General features: G+C 40.1%; 2 protein-coding genes across 2 annotated transcripts; both read left to right on the forward strand.

The window, feature by feature from the left end:
- Positions 1–9,024: 9,024 nt before the first annotated feature.
- Positions 9,025–13,982, forward strand: LOC129093261 (zinc finger protein 485-like). Its single transcript, XM_054601216.1, has 6 exons — positions 9,025–9,274; positions 10,629–10,737; positions 10,891–11,006; positions 11,094–11,335; positions 12,080–12,183; positions 12,432–13,982. Exons 1-6 carry the CDS (start codon positions 9,106–9,108, stop codon positions 13,747–13,749), a joined length of 2,058 nt encoding a protein of 685 aa, XP_054457191.1. The 5' UTR covers positions 9,025–9,105; the 3' UTR covers positions 13,750–13,982.
- Positions 13,983–18,810: 4,828 nt separating this feature from the next.
- On the forward strand, positions 18,811–20,294 carry LOC129093806 (serine protease FAM111A-like; the record flags this gene model as incomplete). The annotated part of the gene is given in 2 exon segments (XM_054601928.1): positions 18,811–19,438; positions 19,441–20,294. Coding segments are annotated over 2 exon segments (1,482 nt in total), but the record flags the coding sequence as incomplete, so codon positions are not given.
- Between the last annotated feature and the right edge of the window lie 2,448 nt (positions 20,295–22,742).

Consider the following 22,742-nt stretch of genomic DNA (forward strand, 5'->3'; position numbering starts at 1 on the left):
CCCTCTGCTCTTACCTGTGACCTGTGACCTCTGACCTTCCTCGTTGTTTGTAATGTGGCTGATCTGAGACCTGAAGCTTATGTTGTTGTTAACAGGTAAACACACACACACACACACACACACACACACACACACACACACACACACACACACACACACACACACACACACACACACACACACAGAAAAATAAAGGGAGAAGTAAAATGAGGGAAGACGTTGAACATCGATCCGTCGTCCAATCACATCTGTTCAGCTCCATCAGAGGGGAGGAGTCAAAGGATGGAGATCCTTAAAAAGAGAAAGAATCTCTGAATTTATTAGAAAGAGAGAGAGAGAGAGAGAGAGAGAGAGAGAGAGAGAGAGAGGAGTTTATGAGCTATCAAAGGAAAAAAGAAAGGAGATAAAACATCAGTGGTGAATTCAACAACAAGGTCAGTATGGATCCATATCAATAATGTAAATAATATAAATATCATAATTAATATGGTGTTGATAAGTTATAAAACTTAAGATTTTAATTTAAAATTGTTTTAAATATTTATCATGTACATTCTGTTTCTGCATGTGTACAAAGATTTTGTTTTAATAAGAACAATGTTGTGTCTTCAAAAACATTCACATTTAATCTATTTTAATTTCAGCTTCCGGCAAAAGAAAAAAAAAGAGACATGAGATGAGATGCTCAGATTTATTAAAATATTGATTATTCCTAATAAATATGAGCGTCTCATCTCTCTTTTTTTTTAGATAATTAGATAATTAGTCAGATAAAATATTGATTATTTCTATCTGTTATTAATTATTGCTATTTGTTATTTGTTTTAATTGTTACTTTACTGTTTTTACCTCTGCTCACTTTGTCTGGCTTTTATTGCCTTTTGAAGCACTTTGAAACATTAGTTTTGAAAAAAATGATATAAATGTATTGTTATTAATATTATCATTTATTACTGCTATCTTTATAAATATTATTTTAGTTAAAAAATAAGTGAATTGTTTAAACATTGGATTGGAAGTGTGATAGAAATTCACCCAAAAAATCTCAACAAACAGTACAAAATTGTTCTGTAAGTCTAAAAATATAACAAATATTACATAAAATACACAAATGAATATAATCATATACATTTATCAAATATATATTTAAAGAATGAATAATAAATTATTTAATTGAGAACGTGAGTTTATTCTAAATGGTAAAAATAATAATAAATGATAATAAAGTCAAATCTTGTCATAGCTGCTTTTTTTCAAGGCATCACATTATTATTTAGATTTCTTTTTTATATAAATAACCATTCTCACTAATTAACACAAAATAATGAACAAATAAAGGTACTACTGAATCTTTATAAGCTCTCAGTGATCAATTCATTCATAAATATAGAACTAATAAATAGATATTTAATGTAATATAAAGTATATCCTAAATATTTATGATGTAGTCGTTGTAGAAGTAGAATAAGTAAATTAATACTTTTGTCTTTTAATTATAGCTGAATCTGACTGCAGGACGGAGACATGAGGATGACTCCGGGCACTGAGGAGGTACAGACCCTCTGTTTGTATGAAACAAAAACAAAAAACAATAAATAAACATTCATATGTGTTTATAATAATCATGTTTTATACACTCTCTGTAAAAGCTTTTCTCTAACACAAACATGATAAAGAATATTAACGTGCTCTCCTGTTTCACAGTCCATCAGGTGCACGACGTCCGGCTGCAACTGTGTGTGTTTCAAACCAGGAAGTGTCCAACTAAGGTCATGTGATCGCTGTGGACACGGCTGGGTCCCTCACGGTACGACACGTACACATGCTGGTGTTTCTACATGTGAGGACATTTTGGTGGTTTCTACAATCTTACTACCCGAAACAACAAATGTCCCCCTAAGATTCTACTCAATGTTTATAGCCAATTTAAACATGAAAGGACCGTCTTTGCTGTCCACACAATGGTGAACGTGTCAAAATAGGTTTTTGCCCCCACAATGTAGATGTCCACCACAGATTTTTTAACTCCATAATGCAAACTTCCACAAACCAAATCTAATTCGGAAATTAAACGTTTTTAATCAGATAAAGATAACTAGTTTAAAGTGAAAGGACTGTCTTTGCTGTCCCCACAATGGCGGAGGTTTTGAAACAGGTTTGTGTTCCCTTAACGTAGATGTCCACCAAATATTAAGGTCCCCACAACGTAGGATGTTCCAACAAGGCTGTGTCCCCACAAAGCAGGTGTCCGACAACATTTTTAGCCATCCACCAAACTCTGTAAAGATTCTTTAAGTATATAAAACAAATCACATAAATACAAAACAATTATAAATTTAACTGCTCAGTTTATGTCACTTGTTTCTCTCTACATTGTTGTCTAAATGTTTCAATAAACAATACAAAACCTTTTTAGCTTTTTGTATAAAAAAACTGTCAAACATTATGGACATTATTTAACACAAAAAAACATCAGAAGAATCCTCCGTCATACAACTAAAACTCCCAAATTCCCAAATAATATAGAGGTATGATCTAGGTGACTCATTTTTTCTGATGTCAACCAAACAACCAACTTCTTGAGACTTTTAAAACGTGAAAAACATTCTGGTTTCTGAAGGTTAGTGTCGTGAAGAAACTCATAAACACACACACACACACACACATACACCACACACACACACACACTGCAGATGTGTTCAGTCGCCACGGTGACATGAAGTCAGGTGTCGCTGTCATCACATCACCGAGAGCATCTGGAGAGAGCATCTGCATACACACACACACACACACACATAATGTTTTTCAGATGGTAAACACACATCTGTTGCATGTTTTTTTCCTTTAATTTGACATATAGATTTTTTATTTTATACATTGTGTTTGTATTTTTATTTTGTTCTCATTTTTATCACAATCTGACTTACGAACCCGTTGTAATTTTCTTCTACTGCCAATCAAAGCATCCAAGTGTTCACTATTCAGTGATTGTGCCATATTTTCGTGATGTATCAACGAGACACTAACTCCTCTTCGTCCTCTTCCTCTTCAGCGTTGGCAAAGCTCCAGTTCCAGGCCCCGCCTCCCTCCAGCTGCGGCCCGGTGGAGGTGGCCCTCCCTGGGCTGGTGTTCGACCTGAGCTCCCTGGTTCTCTACGGAGCTCAGGCCGTTCCCGTTCGCCTGAAGATTCTTCTTGATCGTCTCTACAGCGTCCTCACGCCAGAACAGGTACACCTGCTCGCCTGGTAGGTTTAGAGCAGCTGATGGAAAAAAGCTTTTAAATATGAGGGAAATATCACAAATAAGACTTTTATTTTATTTTGTATGTGGTTGAATAGTGAATTAATCCATTTGATTTGAGATGACTTTTTCTCGTCTTCAGGTCGGCCACATACTTCACACTCTGGGCTGGAGTTTGGGTGATTATGTGAGAGGATACATGCTGCAGGTAAACACTTAAACAGTCTACTATACAATATCATAGCAATATCTGGTGTCTGTAGAGTTACTGATAGTTACTGAGTGTATCATTAATAACTGACACTGATATATTAGATATTTGTTCCTGTTAACACCATTAAACATGAATATTACTGTTTGCTAGTTGCGGTTAAAAGTCCTCTTTTCATATAGATGTTATTTTGTATTCAAAATTGGGTTAAAATGGTTCAACCAGAACTGAAAGGGCTGAAAGTGACAAATATCCCTCTGAGCAACAGTTGAACAAGAATAAAGGAAATGATCATTGGTCAAAGCAAATGGAAGATTAAGTTATCAAAATGTGTGCAAATTTAAATAGAAACAGCTTCCTGTTTCAGTATCAAATGCTAAATAAAGCTTTGAATATCCGGAAACTTGACAGTTCACGAGCTCCGAGCATTTACGGAAGCATTTATACTCTATGCTTGTTGCATTATTCTCCTAAACACCAGAGGGCGTACAAACAAAATGACCTGTGAAGAATCCAAAAGACAAAGATTTTAACCGACAAAACGTCAAAAACCAACTTCCACTATGACGAGGAGGGATTATAATTATCTGAAAACTCATATCTCATATTCATGGACTACTTTATTGTCTTTATAGAAGCCCTGTAAATATAGAAGTCAAGTATTAAATGTATTATAAAGGAAACAAAGGTTGAATATCCTGTAAACTATTTGATTTAGCTACAAAATATTTAACCAAATGTAGATTTTTCAGACCTCCTGTGTCCAAAGCATCTAAAATTGAATTGGCCTTCTTTGTGTAATCCCTGACATGTAAATATTGTTTTTATCAATGAATTATTTGTGAAAGTCATGTGATCGCACACGACAAGCAAAAAAATTCAGAGGTGCACGACCCTTCAAGCACGATCCAACAGCCATGATTACGTCATTTTCGGTTTCTCTACATTGAGTATAAACTAAACATTATGCAGACGATTATGCTGTAATTAACAGGCAACATTTTTCTTTAGTAAATCTTCAAACTTCACAATAGAAATGTGAAGAAATACATTTAATATTGTATTCAGAGGTTAGTCTAGGGATGGCGCTATAGGAATTGGATCGTGTTGTAATAAATTGATCATATTACAGTATTTATGTCCATAAACTTGTGTTTGGTTTGACTCATAGTGCTGCCTTGTATTTCAAACTGAGCATGAATGAAATCAGGATCTATGTGATTGACTTGTTATTTTCGTTAATGAATCTTGACGTTCTTCATGTGTTGACATCGAGGTTTCATTTTTCCCTCCAGCATCCCAGTGGGAAGGTGTTGGACCGCTGGTTGATGGTGACCTCTGAGGAAGAGCTGCTCATCCTCAAACAGTTCCTTCGCTTTGGCGAGACACGACCCATAGTCGAGTTGATGACGCTTCAGTGCCTGGCAGCTGTCAATCACTTCTGTGATCCAGAGTTAAGCCCCGCCCCCAAAAGGAGCTTCCAATCAAATATCAGTGCTATCGTCGAGCGGAACGGAGGAACGCCAGAAGGATTTAGGAACACGAGAGGAGATTCACGTTTAGTTTGCCGTTTTAAGAAAAACAGTGCGGTGGACCACAAAGACACTGTCGGCCATTTTGAAAGCTTTCCAGAGGAACCATCTTTGCTTTTCCCTTTCCACTTTCCAAGCTCCGCCTTGCATTGTTTGGTTCCTCCCACCAAGGTAAGTCAATGCAATGAGCTGTTGTAACAACTAGAATATTTCATTGAGTTTACGATTCTTGAAGTGTGATATAGAGTGGGTTTTTTTCTCCACTTAATATGCACCCCCTCCTCTTTGTTTTTCTTATACCAGGAGCTTTTTCCTCCCGGTAAGCTAACACAATGCCTACGGAAGCTCAGTGGGACCAAACCGCTCGCCAGACAGGAACACGGAGAAAGAGAGGAAGAGAACGATCCGATTGTCCAACAATCTAAAGTTGAGCCGGATTTAAAAATCAAAGCGGACCCTGACAAACCAAATACGAACCGTCCGGTATGGCAAAGGGAACCCCGTTTCCATGACGACCATGAGCTTGACCTTCACCGGGGAATGGCAAAACAGGAGAACACCTCACCACTCTCTCCTCCCTTAAGCTCCTCACTTCTTCCTACTTCTTCCTCACTCCGTCCGTCCATTTCCTCCTCCCCTCCGAAGATTTCCCAGAAGTTGCCCGGCTCCTCTTCCTTCCCTTTCAAGACCCTCCCATCCTTCTCCTCCTCCTTCCTCTGTCCTCTTCCCACTTCCTCCATCCATCCTCACCCATCCTCATCTTCCTCCCTCTGTCCGCTCCCCTCTTCCCTCTGCTCCCTCCCTTCTCTTTCACCTGCAGGAGGTCGGAAGGGGAGGGTCTGCTGTGGCGTTTGTGGTAAAAGCTTCTATGACAAAGGTAGGAATATTATGGTTTCTCCAAGTCTGCTTCACATCCAGCACTTAGAGTGTAGGCAAGTTCCTCAAGGTTCAGTTTTGGATCCCCTACTTATTTGGAGTCTTGAAGTTCCATAGATTTAAATTCTAGATCATCTGCTGATCTTGGTGTTCCACAGGGTTCAATTCAAGGTCCTTGGCTAACTTTTTGTCTTTGGATGTCATGATGTTCCACATGGTTCAATTTGAGGTTCTCTGCTGATCTTCTGTTTTTAGGGTTTTCCACTTTGCAATTTTAGATCCTCTACTCATCTTGTGTCTTGGTGTTCCACAGGGGTCAATTCAAGGTCCTCTGCAAACATTGTATTTTGGTGTTCCACAGGGTTGAATTTGAGGTCCTCTGACTTATTTTGTGTCTAGTGTGTCTAAATGGCTCATTTCAAGGTCCTTTACTGGTCTTCAAATGTAAACAAAATAAATGTACTTGTTACTATAAAGAAACAAGACAGCAATGGTGTTAGGTTGGGAATCTCGGCTATTGTTGTAATGGTGCATGTTTGGGCTTGAATTAGCTTTTCCAAGTAGTCCTTTGTAAAGTCGGTCCGTGGGCATCAACTTAACAAGACCCTCCCTTCTTGTTGCTGCAGGAACGCTGAAGATCCACTACAACGCCGTCCACTTGAAGATCAAACACCGCTGCACGGTGGCGGGCTGCTCCATGGTCTTCAGCTCGCTGCGAAGCCGAAACCGACACAGCGCCAACCCGAACCCACGGTTGCACACGGGCGCCAGCAGAGACGCACACGCCCACAGAACCGCTTACGCTGACGGTCATACAAGCGAAACACAAATACACAAAGACGTACACTCCACTCACACACGTATGTGCAAGGAAAAAGATTTCGGTGACACAATTTGGCAACATGACGAGGTCGCACACACACTGACAAACGGGTTAAACAGTCATACAAACCCCCGACATGCCGACTCCCCTTCTCTTAACCCTCTACCCCGGACTCTGAACCATGGCACCAACCAGAACCTTACCTTAAGTACCACCCAGACCCCACCTCCCCCACCTCCTCACCTCCTCCCAGTTTGCAGCTCATCCTCACCGGGCTCACCTCCGTCTCTCGTCCTGCTGGTCAAATCTGAACGCTGTCATCACCCGCTGAGCCTTCACACCAACCACACCAACCACAGTGTACCTGCTCCCCTCCTTGGCCCCGCCCCCGACTCCATGACAAGCAGAAACAGCCAATCACGAGAAGGGGATCGCACCAGTCCGCTGACCAATCGGCAGCAGCGGTGGAAGTCAGGTGACCCGTTACCAAAGAAGAAGCCCAGGAAGTCGAGCATGCCGGTGAAAATAGCAAGAGAGAAGGTGGAGGGAGGTACAGACGAGGAGGAGGAGGAGACCTTCGTAGAATGATTTAAAATCACCGAATCAAAGGTCTCCTCTGATACGAATAAATATACAGTTTATATAGTGAAGTTTTTGTTGGAAAACATTGCATGTTTAACAAAGCTTAAAAAAGAAGAATGTCTCAGAAAACAACTTTTTGTTCATTTACAATGGTATAAATGTTTCTTGCAACAGAAGTAAATACTATGGTATTGTTTTATGTTTCTATCTGCCATGATAAATGTATTTAACAGAATGATGCTCTGACTCCCCCTTGTGTTTGTTTTCTGTTATTGCATTAATTACTACAATAAGATAAGATAAGATAAAATAGAATTTCAGCAATCCAGGAAAATTCTTGTGCCAAAGCTTCATCTAAGATTTAAACAGAAAAATAAGAAAAAACTTAAAAAGCATATACTATGAACAATTTAAAATTTAAGTTTAAAGAAATAATACTGACACCAGTGCAAAATAGAATTGAATAGCAATAACACAGGGTTAATAGATAAAGGTTAGATTAAACATAAGAGTCAACATACAAAGTGTATGTGTGTACATTTAGCCGATGGTAGGACACTCGTGTACTTAAACTTCAGGACGGTTTTAGATTCAAGCTTTTTACTTTTAGTGGAGCATCATTGTAGTATTTATACTTTTACTTAAGTAAAATAAATGAGTACTTCTTCCACCACTGCCCACAGCTACGACATAGAGTACATGTTAGTATTGTTTCCATAAATTTGAGGATTTTAGTGACAAAACGACCAAAATTATACTTTATGCTTTTACAGCTAGTTTCAGATATTTTTTTTTGAGACAGTAAAATATTTAGAATCTTTTTAGAATTTTTTAGAATTAATTTGATTATTTTTAGAATTTATTTTATTTGAATTTGTCTTTTATTAGCACATTTTTTTAACCAGTTCTCCTTAGTTATTTATTTAATTTCATTTAATTTCATTTCATTTCATTTCATTTCATTTTATTTCATTTCATTGTATTTTATTTCATTTCATTTCATTGTATTTTATTATTTATTTAATTTTTTTAATTTTATTTTTTCATTTCATTTATTTTTTATTATTTCATTTTATTTCATTTTTTCATTTCATTTTATTTTATTTTATTTCATTTCATTTTCATTTCATTTAATTTATTTAATTTAATTTTATTCTATTTTATTTTATTTTATTTTATTTCATTTCATTTTATTCTATTTTATTTTTCATTTTATTTCATTTCATTTCATTTTTTTATTTCATTTTATTTTATTTTATTTTATTTTTTTATTTTATTTTATTTTATTTCATTTCATTTTATTTTATTTTATTTTATTTTATTTTATTTTATTTCATTTCATTTATTTTATTTTATTTCATTTAATTTTATTTCATTTCATTTCATTTTATTATTTTATTTTATTTAATTTAATTTAATTTAATTTAATTTAATTTAATTTAATTTAATTTAATTTAATTTTATTTATTTAATTTAATTTAATTTAATTTCATTTTATTTTATTTTATTTTATTTCATTTTATTTAATTTTATTTATTTAATTTAATTTTATTTAATTTTATTTAATTTTTTTATTTAATTTAATTTATTATTTAATTTTATTTTATTTAATTTAATTTAATTTAATTTAATTTAATTTAATTTAATTTAATGTTATTTAATTTAATTTAATTTCTTATCGTTATGTAATTTAATCCACATTTGATTATTTAATCTATTAAAGAAGCAGGAGAGGAAACGGACCTTCTGGCTCAGGTTTCGGTTTCTACCCGGACGACATTGACAGACGCACCACACACCTGACCCGTGTCCATCCAGCACACGCTCTCTCCTCCCTCACCATGTCCAGCGGGGCCGTCCTGAGGGCTCTGGTGTCCCGCAGCCTGGAGGCCGTGTCCCGGGAGGTCCTGGCCGCGGTGGACAGCCTGGTGTCCGGATACGAGGAGCAGATCCTCCGGCAGCAGGAGCAGCTGGAGCTCCTGCAGGTTCACATCTCTGTCAGCAAACCAGGTCGTCGAGCTCACGCAGAACTCCGTTGAGACTTCTAGAGATTTAACATTGATTTGATTGTCAACATATAAGCTTGCAGGCAGTGACACAAATGGAAATGTTTCTTTAATCAAAACAACCTTTTCTTTAATTCGGCTTTCATACATCTGACTAACAGGCATCTGGTTTCTCTTTTTCAGCTGGAATGATGTCACCCTGGTTCAGACTTTACATCACAGTCATTTAGCAGACTTCTCCTTCTTCTTCTTCTTCTTCTTCTTCTTCTTCTTCTTCTTCTTCTCCTTCCTCTTCTCCTTCTTCTTCTTCTCCTCCTTCTTCTTCTTCTTCTTCTTCTTCTTCTTCTTCTTCTCCTTCTTCTTCATCTTCTTCATCTTCTTCTTCTTCTCTTCTCCTTCTTCTTCTTCTCCTTCTTCTTCTTCATCTTCTTCTTCTCCTTCTTCTTCTTCTCCTTCTTCTTCTTCTTCTTCTCATCCTTCTTCTTCTTCATCTTCTTCTTCTTCATCTTCTCCTTCTCCTTCTCCTTCCTCTCCTTCTTCTCTTCTTCTTCATCATCATCTTCTCCTTCTTCATCTTCTTCTTCTCCTTCCTCTTCTTCTTCTCCTTCTTCTCCTTCTTCTTCTCCTTCTCCTTCTTCTTCTTCTTCTCCTTCTTCTCATCCTTCTTCTTCTTCATCTTCTTCTTCATCTTCTCCTCCTTCTCCTTCTTCTCCTTCTTCTCTTCATCCTTCTTCTTCTCCTTCTTCTCCTTCTTCTTCATCTTCTTCTTCTTCTCCTTCTTCTTCTTCTCCTTCTTCTTCTTCTCCTTCTTTTCATCCTTCTTCTTCTCCTTCTTCTTCTTCCTCCTTCTTCTCCTTCTTCTTCTCCTTCTTCTTCTTCTCCTCCTTTTCATCCTTCTTCTTCTTCTTCTTCTTCTTCTTTTCTCCTTCTTCTTCTCCTTCTTCTTCCTTCTTCTCCTCCTTCTTCTTCTTCTTCTTCTTTTTCTTCTTCCTTCTTCTTCTTCTTCCTTCTCCTTCCTTCTTCTTCTTCTTCTTCTTCTTCTTCTTCTTCTTCTTCTTCTTCTCCTAGAATCGCAAAATAGCGACAGTTCCCAGTTTGTTTATGCTGAATCTTCGCTTAGACACCAGCGATGTTTATGATTTTATTTAATAATGTTTTCCTCACTTGTATAATTACATTTTTGGTGAGAGGATTTAGAATAGAGGGTTTTGTTATAATAATAATATTCATAAGAAGAAGTTAGTTTCAGTTTCAGTGACCTATAATAAACATTCTAACTTCTGCTTTTAATTTTCAAAGTAAAACACAATTTTTCAGGAATGTAAACTGGAAATGTTTGATTTCTGACATTATTCCAGGTGTGATGGGCAGCAGGAGCCTCGGCCCTGTTGAGGAAGAGGAGGATGAAGAGAAGGAGGACGAGTCCACGGAGCATCCAGAGGCTTCAACCAATGAATCTCCATCAAGGTTCCTTTATATTTGACTTTATTTCCACATAAACAACTATTTGTTTACGTCTTACCTTGTGTGTTTTTTTTTTTTAACCATCTCCATATCATCCATAATTCCATTAAAACATTCAAATTTGCTTTCATTATTTCCTTCATCTTTCCCGCTCAGGTGTCAGTATAAGAAGAGGAATCCCGGCGGACCTCAGATCAGTGAAACACAGAACCACGTGGACCTCAGGATCCGGATCCTGGAGGACTCTCGTACCGATGTGCTCTCAAACAACGGTAAAGAGTATGAAAGCTCAAAAACTCGCCGTTAAGTGGTTCCACACAATCAAAAGAGTTCTCACTCCATCGTCTCTCCTCCGGCAGTTCTGAAGAAGAGTCCGGTGCTGAAGCTGAGGTGTCCCCGAGGCCTCCGGGAGCCGGACTTTGTGGCCCTGCTCCGGTCCGCCTTCCCTCAGCTGTCCGGAGACGACGGTCGCTTTGACGTCTTAACGTCGGACAAGAGACGGAGGTTGAAGCCTCTGAGGGTGAAGACGCTGACGGCGGAGGAGATCCACAAGAACGTCAGCGGCACGGGACGGAGGTCGACGCTCTACATCCGACTCAAGGTGCTCCGTCCATCTGGTTCCGAGACTTTAACCCTCTGAAGCCCAAAGCAGGTTTTTCTTTCTGTGGCCTTCATTTTAACTCCAAAATAAAAGTCCTGCTCCGAGAGAGAGAGAACTCCAACATGTCTTTAGTGCAGAAAAGAACGCAAGTTGAATGTCTTTGATCATTTATTTTACAAAAATTCAAAAACAATGGAATCTATATATTCAACATTGTTCCAAGTGTTACTAATGTTAGAAAGAAACCTGAGACTCTAAGTGTTTTATATATTAAACTATTTACATTTTACAGCCTCTCCTCTCTGCTCTGTGTTCAGCAGCTTGTAGTTCAGTCAAAGTTTCACAGATTTGTTGTCACATGACTGTTGGTCTCAGATGAATCAATCATGTCTTCATAGTTTCTCAGAATTTAATGTTTTTTATAGAATCTGGTTAAAACAAACGGTTTATTTGGGGAGAGATTTTAAATGAGACATGTAGAATAAAATGATTTCGATGAAATATCACACTGTTAAGCTTTGTTTTGGCTGAAGCATTTGTGGCCCATGATGTGTTCAAGGACCGTCAGAAAGATGAAAATCTCACGATAATGAGGAGTTTCACATCTTCTGGTTGTGATAAACGGTGTAGTTTTGGCTATTGTTTAAAAAAAAGGGTTCAGAGGGTTAAACACAGATATTCATTTTCTTGCTGTTGGAATGTTTTTAAAAGTTGGCATCACTTTTATTCAAATGCTCGACACAGAAGGAACCTCAGACCAGAGAGGAAGAGACGCATCATCTTCAGACAAACGACAACGACGCTGTAGAGTCTCTGCAGACGTGTGATGAGACCAGACTTCAAACAAGGTAAATCCAAAGAAACGTCACTGTGAAGAGTTAAAACTAAAAGTATGTGGACTGGACGGGATTCGAGTATCTGAGGTCACCTGAATTTTGTGTGAATTTAAAAAACATTACCAGCATCAAAAATAAAAGCAACACCTTAAATATGACCCTCACTACTGCAGATATTATCAGACACAAACGTGCTGATGAGAAAATATGTCCAGACTTTAAACTCCTCACTTCTTAATCTTTACTCCTGGTTCCCCCAGCAGCTCTGTTCAGGAGGTGGAAGGTAGCAGAGAAGACGTGTCCATCGGCTCAACATCACAACATCAAGACATGGAAACAGAGGAAGCTGATGATGAAGAAGACGGTGGGACGTCAGAGCCAGCTGAGAGTAAACGGGACGGTAACGATGTTGAAAAAGAAGAAGTGAATCACAGCGACGACGATTGGAAACAAGAAAAGAGCGACGAAGAGCCGAAAGAGAGCGACTCTGAACCGCAGACAAAGACGAGGAGGAAAGAAAAAGACGGACGTTCTGCCGTGAATAAGACCGAGAGCAGCGATGTTCTCTGCTGCAAGGTCTGCGGAGCTCTGCACCAATCAGAGGTGGCGTTTATCAGACACGCCCGGAGCCACGCGGACGATCCAGGAAGTCTCTGCGGAGTGTGCGGAGAGCTCTCGGAGTCCGCCGACGCGTTGAGGGGTCACCTTCAGAGTCGCCACAAAACTGAGGACTGCCCCGTTTGCGGAGAGTCTTTCCTCGGATGTCTCGGCCTCGACGAGCACGTGGCCGCCCACTCGGGGGAGAAACCGTACGAGTGTGACGTTTGCCACGATGCATTCGCTCTGAAGGCGACCCTGCAGGATCACCAGAGACTCCACAAGGCGGGCAAACTGAACAAATGTTACACCTGTCATAAAGTGTTCTCACTGAAGGAACACCTGAGCGCTCACCGGAGGACTCACACCAACAAAAAGACGCACCTCTGCGGCGTGTGCGGAAAATCCCTCAGCGACTACCGGTCCCTGACCCGCCACAAGATGACCCACTCCGGGGAAAGACCGCACGGCTGTCAGATCTGCGGGCGGCGTTTCAAACTCCCCGGGACCCTTAGGCAGCACGAGAAGATCCACGCGGACAGAGAGCGCTCGTACCTCTGCGACGTTTGCTGCAAGATGTTCCTGACGAGCAAGCAGCTGCAGATCCACCTGAGGACGCACAGCGACGAGAAGCCGTACCACTGCGGCGAGTGCGGCCGGGGGTTCACCACCAAGGGGCCGCTGACGATTCACATGCGGGTCCACACGGGGGAGACACCGTACCGCTGCCCCGACTGCGGCTGGGCCTTCAAACGCAAGATCAACCTGGACAACCACGTGACGATCCACTCGGGACTCAAGCCGTTTGTCTGCGGGATATGTGGGAAAGCGTGCGCCCGGAAATCCTACCTGACGGTCCACATGAGGACCCACAACGGGGAGAGACCCTACAAGTGTTCCCTCTGCGACAAGGCCTTCACCCAGAGCCATTGTCTGAAAACACACATGAAGAGCCATCCGGTGGTCGAAGCCGCGACGTGACACTGACTGAACAGACTGAATTCATATTTAAATTAACTCCTGTGAGACTGTGAATCGTTGTGTTTTCTTCTAAATTTATTTATTGTTTCATGAAGTTATGTAAATGTTTTGTGCAAAGTGGCATGTAACGCGATGGGAGAATAAAAATCTCAGTTTTGAGCTGAACTGAAGTATTTATGATATACTAATACTAAAGTACCACAGCATGTTCACAATGACGTAAAATGAAATGCTCATGATGATGTTAACAATGTTCCGTATCTTAATTTGCATTAAACACAAATGTTTTCTGGCGTAAACCAAAGTGTTAGACAAATGAAGATTTTTAACTCTGATGATGACTTTTGTAGCGAGACTGGAGGGGCCTGGTGTAACTAACAACTGGAGAATCCTTTTGATCTGACCCAGACACATCCAACCCCCCCCCTCGCTTATCACCTCCACAGGGGAGTTCTCAGCACACTTTCCCAGAGACTTCCACGCCTTCAGCCGTAAAGGTGTCAACTCTGACATTAGCCCTGAGAGGAAGATCTCCAGGCGAGATCCGAAATCGACGCCTGGATGGGAAAACACGAAGGGATCATCTTCAGCATGTCTTTTGAATGTATGCTTAAACATTCCTTCCTCCCCCTTTCTCTATCTGGGAACAGGTCATCTGGCTTTCACAGGTCACGTCATAAACTATATAGAGAATAGGAACTCACACTAAGTGTCTTACAATTATTCTCTGTAGCTCTGTATAACACTGTATAAGTCATAGAGTATTCAATAACCCCACTCAAGTTATTTCACAGTTGATTTCTGGAAAGTACGTCTTTGTCCCGTATTTGTGGAGCGAAAGACAGAGTTTACTAGTTTCATGTGTTTTGCAAACCCGACTCATCATGTGACCATACTGCCATCCAGTGGTCAGTGGTGTTAACACAGATATGTGTCAAAGTGACGCAGTTAAGGTAACAGTACATATTAGCGATAGTTATAAAATGTTTACACGCAAGTAAGTCACATGACCGATGCGCATTTCTGATCCGCATAATCTTTGTTAAATCCTGTGAATTAAGTGTATGTAACTGAAATTCCATTTCTGTAAACATACAAGTGTGTAAAGTTTATTAATCTCATAGTGAAGGACAATATGTGGTTTATTTGTTTAAAATGTTAGATTAATTAATTTACTAAGCAAGAGCACGCCAACATTAGGAGACAAAGGAATCTGAAATCAGGCGAAACAGTCGTAATTCAGGCCCCACCTTAGAGATTAGTTTAAGTATATCAACTAGTAGCCTCAGTTATAACATTATTCAGAGCTATATCCCGCCCAGGACCACACCGGATCCAGAGCTACCTCAGTGAATCAAGACTTGGAAAACCTGGAAACTGAGATCCGCTTTTCAATTGACTTTGCCACAGCAGTGGGTGAAATTCTATTGACTAAGTACTCAAACTTGTTTCCTTTCAGAAAAGTCTGTGTTGTTGAGACGAGTCAAAGAGCAGCTACATGATGGACTTAGACGCTGAAGATGCTCCTGCCTCACGTTCAGCTGGAGCTGTTCCCTTTCCGCTCAGACATCTCCTCCCCCGTGCCCTTGGTTCTTCGGTTCTTTTTCTGTGAGAGGATACCCGTCTCGTTATCAGTCACACATCAGTCATCTTTTTAAATGTATTCTTAAATTTTGGGACATTTCAATCCCGTGGGCACATAATTTACCCAGGACCATTCCTCTGTCTCATTTAACATATTTCATTCACAGGACATTTAAAGTGAGAAAATGCATATATTTAATATAATAATATAAAATAATAATTATTTATATATATATAAACAATTATAAAAAAGCATGTATATACATAATTTAGTTATAAATGAAATATTATATAAAAATATCATAGATATGTTTAACAACAATAAAAAAAATATTTATTTACATATATACAATTATAAAAATGAATATATATATATATATACATCATTACATTATGTATTAAATATATATATTTAATATAATAATAAAATGACATATACAATCATAAAAAGCAATATATACATATATATATACAATTATTACAATGAATATATATATACATCATTAAGTTATATATTAAATATTATATAAATATATATAATATTTAATATAATAATAAAAAAGACTATTTTTAGATATATACAATTATAAAATAATATATATATACATAATTAAGTTATAATATATATATATATATATATAAAAAACAATACATTTGATATACTATATATATATGTATATAATTCTATATATATGTATATGGATATACATAATATATAGAAGACAATTTTGCAGACTGGCTTTTATGTGATGTTTTTATCTCTCTATCTCTTCTTATCGTATGACTTGGTTTTATGTTTCATCTATTGTTCTGTCTTGTTAGGGTTTACTTCTGTTCACCTTTCTATTGTTTTACTGCTTTGCTTTGTCCGTCTGTTTTTAAAGGTGCTTTGCAAATAAAGTTATAATTTAAATATATTCAAAGTCTGTGTGTGTGTGTGTGTGTGTGTGTGTGTGTGTTTGCGGTGTGTGTGTTCAACTATGCCCAACCCAAAGTGCGGTCTAACAGCGTGGAGTCCGCCATTTCTATTTCATTAGAGCGTCGAATCTGTCGGAGCCGGTCGGGTAAAGTCGAGGTAGGACTTCCAGATTCTTTCTTTACAGTATTGTCTTATTATTAATGTATTTTTATCAACATATTAGAGACACATGTGGATAACAGGAAACCTATTTTAAATTAGAGCAAGACGGACTTCTTTCAGTTGCTGTTTGTGTTAAAACAAAATGACGGTTGACGATGAATTTGCAATTTCCTGGTTTATCGCACAGATCCAACATCTTAATTCATGTTTAAATAGAGAGCAGTTTGATAGTGAAATGAACAGATTGGTCACACAGTTATTCCTTAATTGTGGTGATTCAGCAGCATTCCAACCATTGTTATCCAAAGTTTATTTTTCAACTATTTCCTACATATATAGATACAGAACCTCTTAAAATATTCTGCTCCTTTTTTTGGGATATGTATGCTATAACTTTTCTTATTTCTACCTCTTATACTTTATGAAATATTCAGCTTTTTCCAAAAACAAATTTTATTTACAGATTTAAATCTCTAGATGTTTCAGGTGTATGACTACCTCTCTCTCTCTTTCTCTCTTTCCGGACAGGTGGAGCCACTCAGGCCTTTAGCCTCAGAGAGGATCCTGTTACCGGTGGACAAACACAGACTGGAGGACAGACAGACAACCAGAGAAACAGACAGACTGGTCGGTCTCTTCCTCCACACCCTGCCCTCCCTTTCCCTCTCTCTCTCTCTCTCTCTCTCTGTGTCTCTCTGTCTGTATCTTCTACATTGACACAGTAGGAGGACAAAACACCAAATCAAAGAAGCTTTTCATAAGCAATGAGCTCAAACAGTTCAAGTATCTTTGTGTCTATGGGGAGAAGGGGATGACTGTGGAAGGATGGGAAGGTGCGCCACAGGACTCACAGTTAAGGGAGGAGCGAGCTGCAAAGACTCAATATAATTCGTGGTCTAGGGATAGGGAGGGAGGAAGAGCAGAAACAGGAGGAAAGAATAGGTTTTGGCCGGTTGCTCCGCTATGGGCCCCTGCTGTTGGAACTGTCTGAGCAGGTGAGGTAGCTGGATTCATGTAGGGCGGAGCAAAGTTGGCCAAGGTAGATGATGCAGGAAAGGCAGGAGGGAGAGAAGAGGAAAGGATGTTGGGATGAAAGGATGCATGTGCATGGGTTGATAGTGCAGATTGGGGGAAAACAAGTGCAGAATGTGATGTCTCTGGGGCAGAGAGGGTTTGCTGTGATACGACCTGGCCCTCTGGGGGGCTGCTGTGGCTGACGGGGATTCTCCGGCCGTCAGATGCGTCGTGACGTCATCGGCGTAGCGGCTGACGCAGCAGCGGGAATCCGGAAGTGCTCTGGAGGTTTGCTGAGTGTTGTTGTGTTGGGAGTCCGTGAAAAGTTTGAAAAGTTTTGCTTTCCTGTCGGACTTATTGAACGGGATGTTGCGCTGGGTGAGTACGTTCTTTAAACGGGCGACTGTCCACTTGGAGATGTGGGACGTGTTGGGGCTGTTGGAGAGTCGGCGTGGTGGAGGAGGGTCAGGGTGGTTTTGCCCGTCGTTCGAGCGCCTGGATCTCGAGCGGATGGGAGAGCGGCTTCGGGGAGGGACGATGTCCCTCACGCGCCGAAGTCGAGTTCTCCCCTGGGGCTGTTGGAAGGCGAGGGGCTGACGGCCTCGGAGTTGTCCGGGGATGAATGTCGGGAGCCACGAGGAACGTGGATGGTGGAACGTAGCCGAGGTTGCTGGCGACGAAGGATGGTGGGAGAAGGTTGGAGCCTCGGGACTTCGGGGACTTCTTCGAACAGCTCGTTGTCGGAAGGGTTGAGGAAGAGTTCCTGGTCCATGGTGCTTGGGTTCTTGTTGTGTTGTCTCGCGATTCTGACGTCATGAGGAAACAGAGTCAAGGAGGAAGTGGATGGATTCGTCATGCTTAAATACTTTGTGCAGAGACAATTAGGTGTTCAGGGCGTGGTCATTGTTCCCGAACTACGTTATTTAAAACTTCATTTGTGGTGATTCAGCAGCATTCCAACCATTGTTATCCGAAGTTTATTTTTCAACTATTTCCTACATATATAGATACAGAACCTCTTAAAATATTCTGCTCCTTTTTTTGGGATATGTATGCTATAACTTTTCTTATTTCTACCTCTTATACTTTATGAAATATTCAGCTTTTTCCAAAAACAAATTTTATTTACAGATTTAAATCTCTAGATGTTTCAGGTGTATGACTACCTCTCTCTCTCTTTCTCTCTTTCCGGACAGGTGGAGCCACTCAGGCCTTTAGCCTCAGAGAGGATCCTGTTACCGGTGGACAAACACAGACTGGAGGACAGACAGACAACCAGAGAAACAGACAGACAGACAGACAGACTGGTCGGTCTCTTCCTCCACACCCTGCCCTCCCTTTCTCTCTCTCTCTCTCTCTCTCTCTCTCTGTGTCTCTCTGTCTGTATCTTCTACATTGACACAGTAGGAGGACAAAACACCAAAACAAAGGATCTTTTCATAAGCAATGAGCTCAAACAGTTCAAGTATCTTTGTGTCTATGGGGAGAAGGGGATGACTGTGGAAGAGGCTCTGAAAAGAGACGGTCGCTTCATTGATCTTACCAACTTCACTCTGTCTGACAATGAGAATCCAGACGTGATCACTGAATGCACACAAAGTGTTGACAACCTAGATGGAAAAAAGTTCAAGATATGTCTTCCTAAAAACAAGGGATCAAATAAAAACCTAAAGGAAACTCCGGGTTCATCAGATAATTCACACCAGAGGAGTGAGCGTGACACAAAGCCTCTCTTAGATGAAGCACAGCAGAGAGGAACCAGTGTCACAGCAGCATTCAAAAATAAAGACAGAAATGTCAACAATGAGGAGATTTATAAAAAACTGCGTGAGCAGTTCCCAAAACTGAAAGAACTGATGGAGAGTAGATTCCCTGGTGATACTTATCAGAAAGCACTGGAGCTGAGGAAGGAAGACTTTGGAAAGATCCAACAATCATTCAGTGAAGTTCACAGAGTCAGGGAGCTGATTAAACTGGGAGAATCGGTTTGCAAAGTGGTTGTTGGGAATTTTTTGAGGGAACAGGCTTTGTGCTGTTTGGCAACTTCATCCTGACTAACGCACACATCTTGAAAGATCATGTAGAAGGAGGAAAGATAAAGGATGGTATAGAGGTGTATGTTTTCTTTAACTATGAAGCTCCTGAGTCGCACACAGTGTGCTACTGCTTTAAGCTGGCTCAACACATCTGCTACAGTGAGGGTGAGCTTGATTATGCCATACTTGAGATCGATTATGAGTTCCAGATATCCAACCAGACATCAGCAAAGAAAATCAAGGTACCACCAGGGCTCCTCAAGAAATTTGGTCCAATACCACAGAATGGTGAAGCCTGTATCATTGGTCACCCGGCAGGAGGAGTGAAAAAAATGGATCCAACATGTATCATTGAGAAAGAGAAGAGGGGAGAGGCTGTCGATGATTATCTAAATCCACACAGGGACAATCCTTTTATCCTCTACTCAATTACTCACCTGATCAGAAGCATTGAGAACATCATGATGGGTGGATGCGACGCAGACAAAGTAGTGACTTACAACACTTTCATGTATCACGGCTCTTCTGGCTCTCCAGTGTTTGATGCTGATGGTCAAGTGTTTGGTTTGCACACCAGAGGATTTATCTATGAGAATGAAAAGAGTGTTATAGAGTTCGCCCAACCTCTGCTTACCATATTTGATGACTTTGTGAGTGAGCTGAAGAAAAGAGGAGAGAAGAAGCTGTTGAAGAGAGTTAAGAAGGAAGCAAAGGGAAACTCATACCTAGAAAAGTTCCTTGCGTTTAGGCTGAATGAAAGCGGATGTGAGGAGCAGAGGAGCATTGAGGGAGTCAAGACTGAGCCGGCAGACCCTGATGAGCACCAATGAGTCAATAGACACTGATTAAGTATAAGAACAGACATTCCCATTCAAATCAATGTAGCTGGATGGTAAGAGCGGTGGCCATTTTTATATGTATTTATGTATTGTTGCCATTGTGTCAGACTCACTGAGGTGAAGCAGTAACCACTGAAACAAACAGTGGAGCAGTAACATTAAGAAGAGTAAATGAGTAGAAATGAATAACTTAATGCTTAATCCAAACACTCTTTTTGCAGCGTAGGGAAGCACTTTTCTATCACCAGATTAAAAAGTTTGTGCCGATCTAGCTGGCTAGTTAGCTAGCTTGTTGATTCCACCATGCTTTAATGCTGCACTGGTTACAGAGAAATAAATGATATAAGATAAGATAATCCTTTATTAGTCCCGCAGCATAGGGTAAAGTGCACACAAGAGACATAGTAAAGAAAGACAAGATAAAAAATAAAAATGATTATAAATAAGCAATAAGAAACAGTTGAAAAACAACAATAACTGAAATATTATATTTACAGACAGAAAAAACTATTTTAACTATTATTGCACAGTGTAATGTATTGCACAGATTTGTATTGTCATGTGGTCATGTGGTCTGCTGGGAGCAGAGCTGGTTGTGCAGCCTGACAGCAGCAGGAAGGAAGGACCTGCGGTACCTCTCCTTCACCACCGGGGTGAAGCAGCCGGTGGTGAAGGAGCTGCACAGAGCTGCCAGGGTGTCCTGCATGGGGTGGAGGTGTTGTTCATCAGGGATGACAGCTTGGCCATCACCCTCCTGTCTCCCACCACCTCCACCGTATCCAGTGGACACCCAGCACACTGCTGGCCTTCCTGACAAGCTTGTTCAGTCTCTTCCTGTCGGCTGCTGAGATGCTGCTGCTCCAGCAGACCACTGCATAAAACATGGCTGATGCCACCAGAGTTGAAAAAGGTCCTCAGGAGGTCTCCCTGCACTCCAAAAGACCTCAGTCTCCTCAGCAGATACAGTCTGCTCTGACCCTTTTATAAAGTGCATTTGTGTGGTTAGTCCAGTCCAGTTTATTGTTCAGGTGAACACCCAGGTACTTATAAGATTTCACAATCTCAATGTCCTGTCCCTGGATGTTCACTGGTTCCGGAGGACAGTGTTTTCCCGGCGGAAGTCCACCACCAGCTCTTTGGTTTTACCAGAGTTGATCTGGAGGCGGTTCCGCCGGCACCATCCTATGAAGTCCTGGTTCAGTTCTCTGTATTCCCTCTCATCACCGGCGGAGATGAGGCCGACGATTGCAGAGTCGTCAGAGAACTTTAGCAGGTGGCAGGTAGCAGAGTTATATGTGAAGTCTGATGTGTAGATGGAGAAGAGGAATGGAGCCAGAACGGTTCCTTGTGGGGCCCCCGTGCTGACGTAATATGGGTGCTGACAGAGCGTTTGTCATTTCCTGGTTCATAACAGATCTACCAACTTAATTCAATCCTAATTAATTAGATTACTGTTTGTGTGACCTAAGGAGTTCATTTCATTATCAGTCATTCATTGTATTCTAACTCATCTCTTTGGGATATGTCGAGAACTTTTGATCTTTATTGTTCCATATCTGTTGTAGGCAGTCATCATATCAGCTCTTTCCTGCCCATCCCTGCATTCAACCACGCCCAAGTTTCAGTTGATGAACCGCAAGAACCTGTTTGTGTAGTTAATGCCAAGGTGAGTCAGCCTTTATAATATCATTTTATAATAACAATAATAATTATAATTATTTATAATTGTTTGTAGGCTTTAAACTACAGGTAGCCTTAGTCAAACGTAGTCTATAAACTACAAAGTCTACAGGCAGCCTACAAACGTAGTCTATAAGCTACAGGTAGTCTATAAGCTACAGGTAGTCTATAAGCTACAGGTAGTCTATAAACTACAGGTAGTCTATAAGCTACAGGTAGTCTATAAACTACAGGTAGTCTATAAACTACAGGTAGTCTATAAACTACAGGTAGTCTATAAGCTACAGGTAGTCTATAAACTACAGGTAGCCTACAAATGTAACCAACAGGATTTAAACATTTCCATGACTTCCTGTGTTTTCATTGAAGCCTGAAAACTGTCCGACTTGATCACAGTTTTATTTAACGCCCCCTGATGATGCTGCTGCTCTCGTCTCTCTAGAGGCACAGTTCAACTCAAACGAACCTAATAGTGACGTGTAATCTACCCTAACCCTGATCGGGCGTGGCTTCAGAGCCTCCAGCGTTTCAGAGCTGTGAGTACTGCTTATTTTCTTAGGATATTGAAACATAATTTACTTGGGGATTTTTTTAATTTGTCAAATTTGGCTGTAGTGGTTATTGATGTGGTTTTCTGTGCTGTGACAAACTTTACCGCCAGAACCTGTTTGTGTAGTTAATGCCAAGGTGAGTCAGCCTTTGGATCGAAAAATATGAATTATATAATAACAACTCAGATGAAAGACACGCCCAGCGTAG

Source organism: Anoplopoma fimbria, chromosome 7 (assembly GCF_027596085.1).
Source record: "Anoplopoma fimbria isolate UVic2021 breed Golden Eagle Sablefish chromosome 7, Afim_UVic_2022, whole genome shotgun sequence".
NCBI lineage: Eukaryota > Metazoa > Chordata > Actinopteri > Perciformes > Anoplopomatidae > Anoplopoma > Anoplopoma fimbria.

What these genes read in the sequence shown, in the direction of transcription:
- LOC129093261 (XM_054601216.1), top strand. Translation starts at nt 9,106, where the DNA reads ATGTCCAGCGGGGCCGTCCTGAGGGCTCTGGTGTCCCGCAGCCTGGAG. An exon ending in ACCAATGAATCTCCATCAAG is followed by an intron (nt 10,738 to 10,890) that starts GTTCCTTTATAT and finishes TTTCCCGCTCAG; the next exon opens with GTGTCAGTATAAGAAGAGGA. An exon ending in GAGACCAGACTTCAAACAAG is followed by an intron (nt 12,184 to 12,431) that starts GTAAATCCAAAG and finishes TGGTTCCCCCAG; the next exon opens with CAGCTCTGTTCAGGAGGTGG.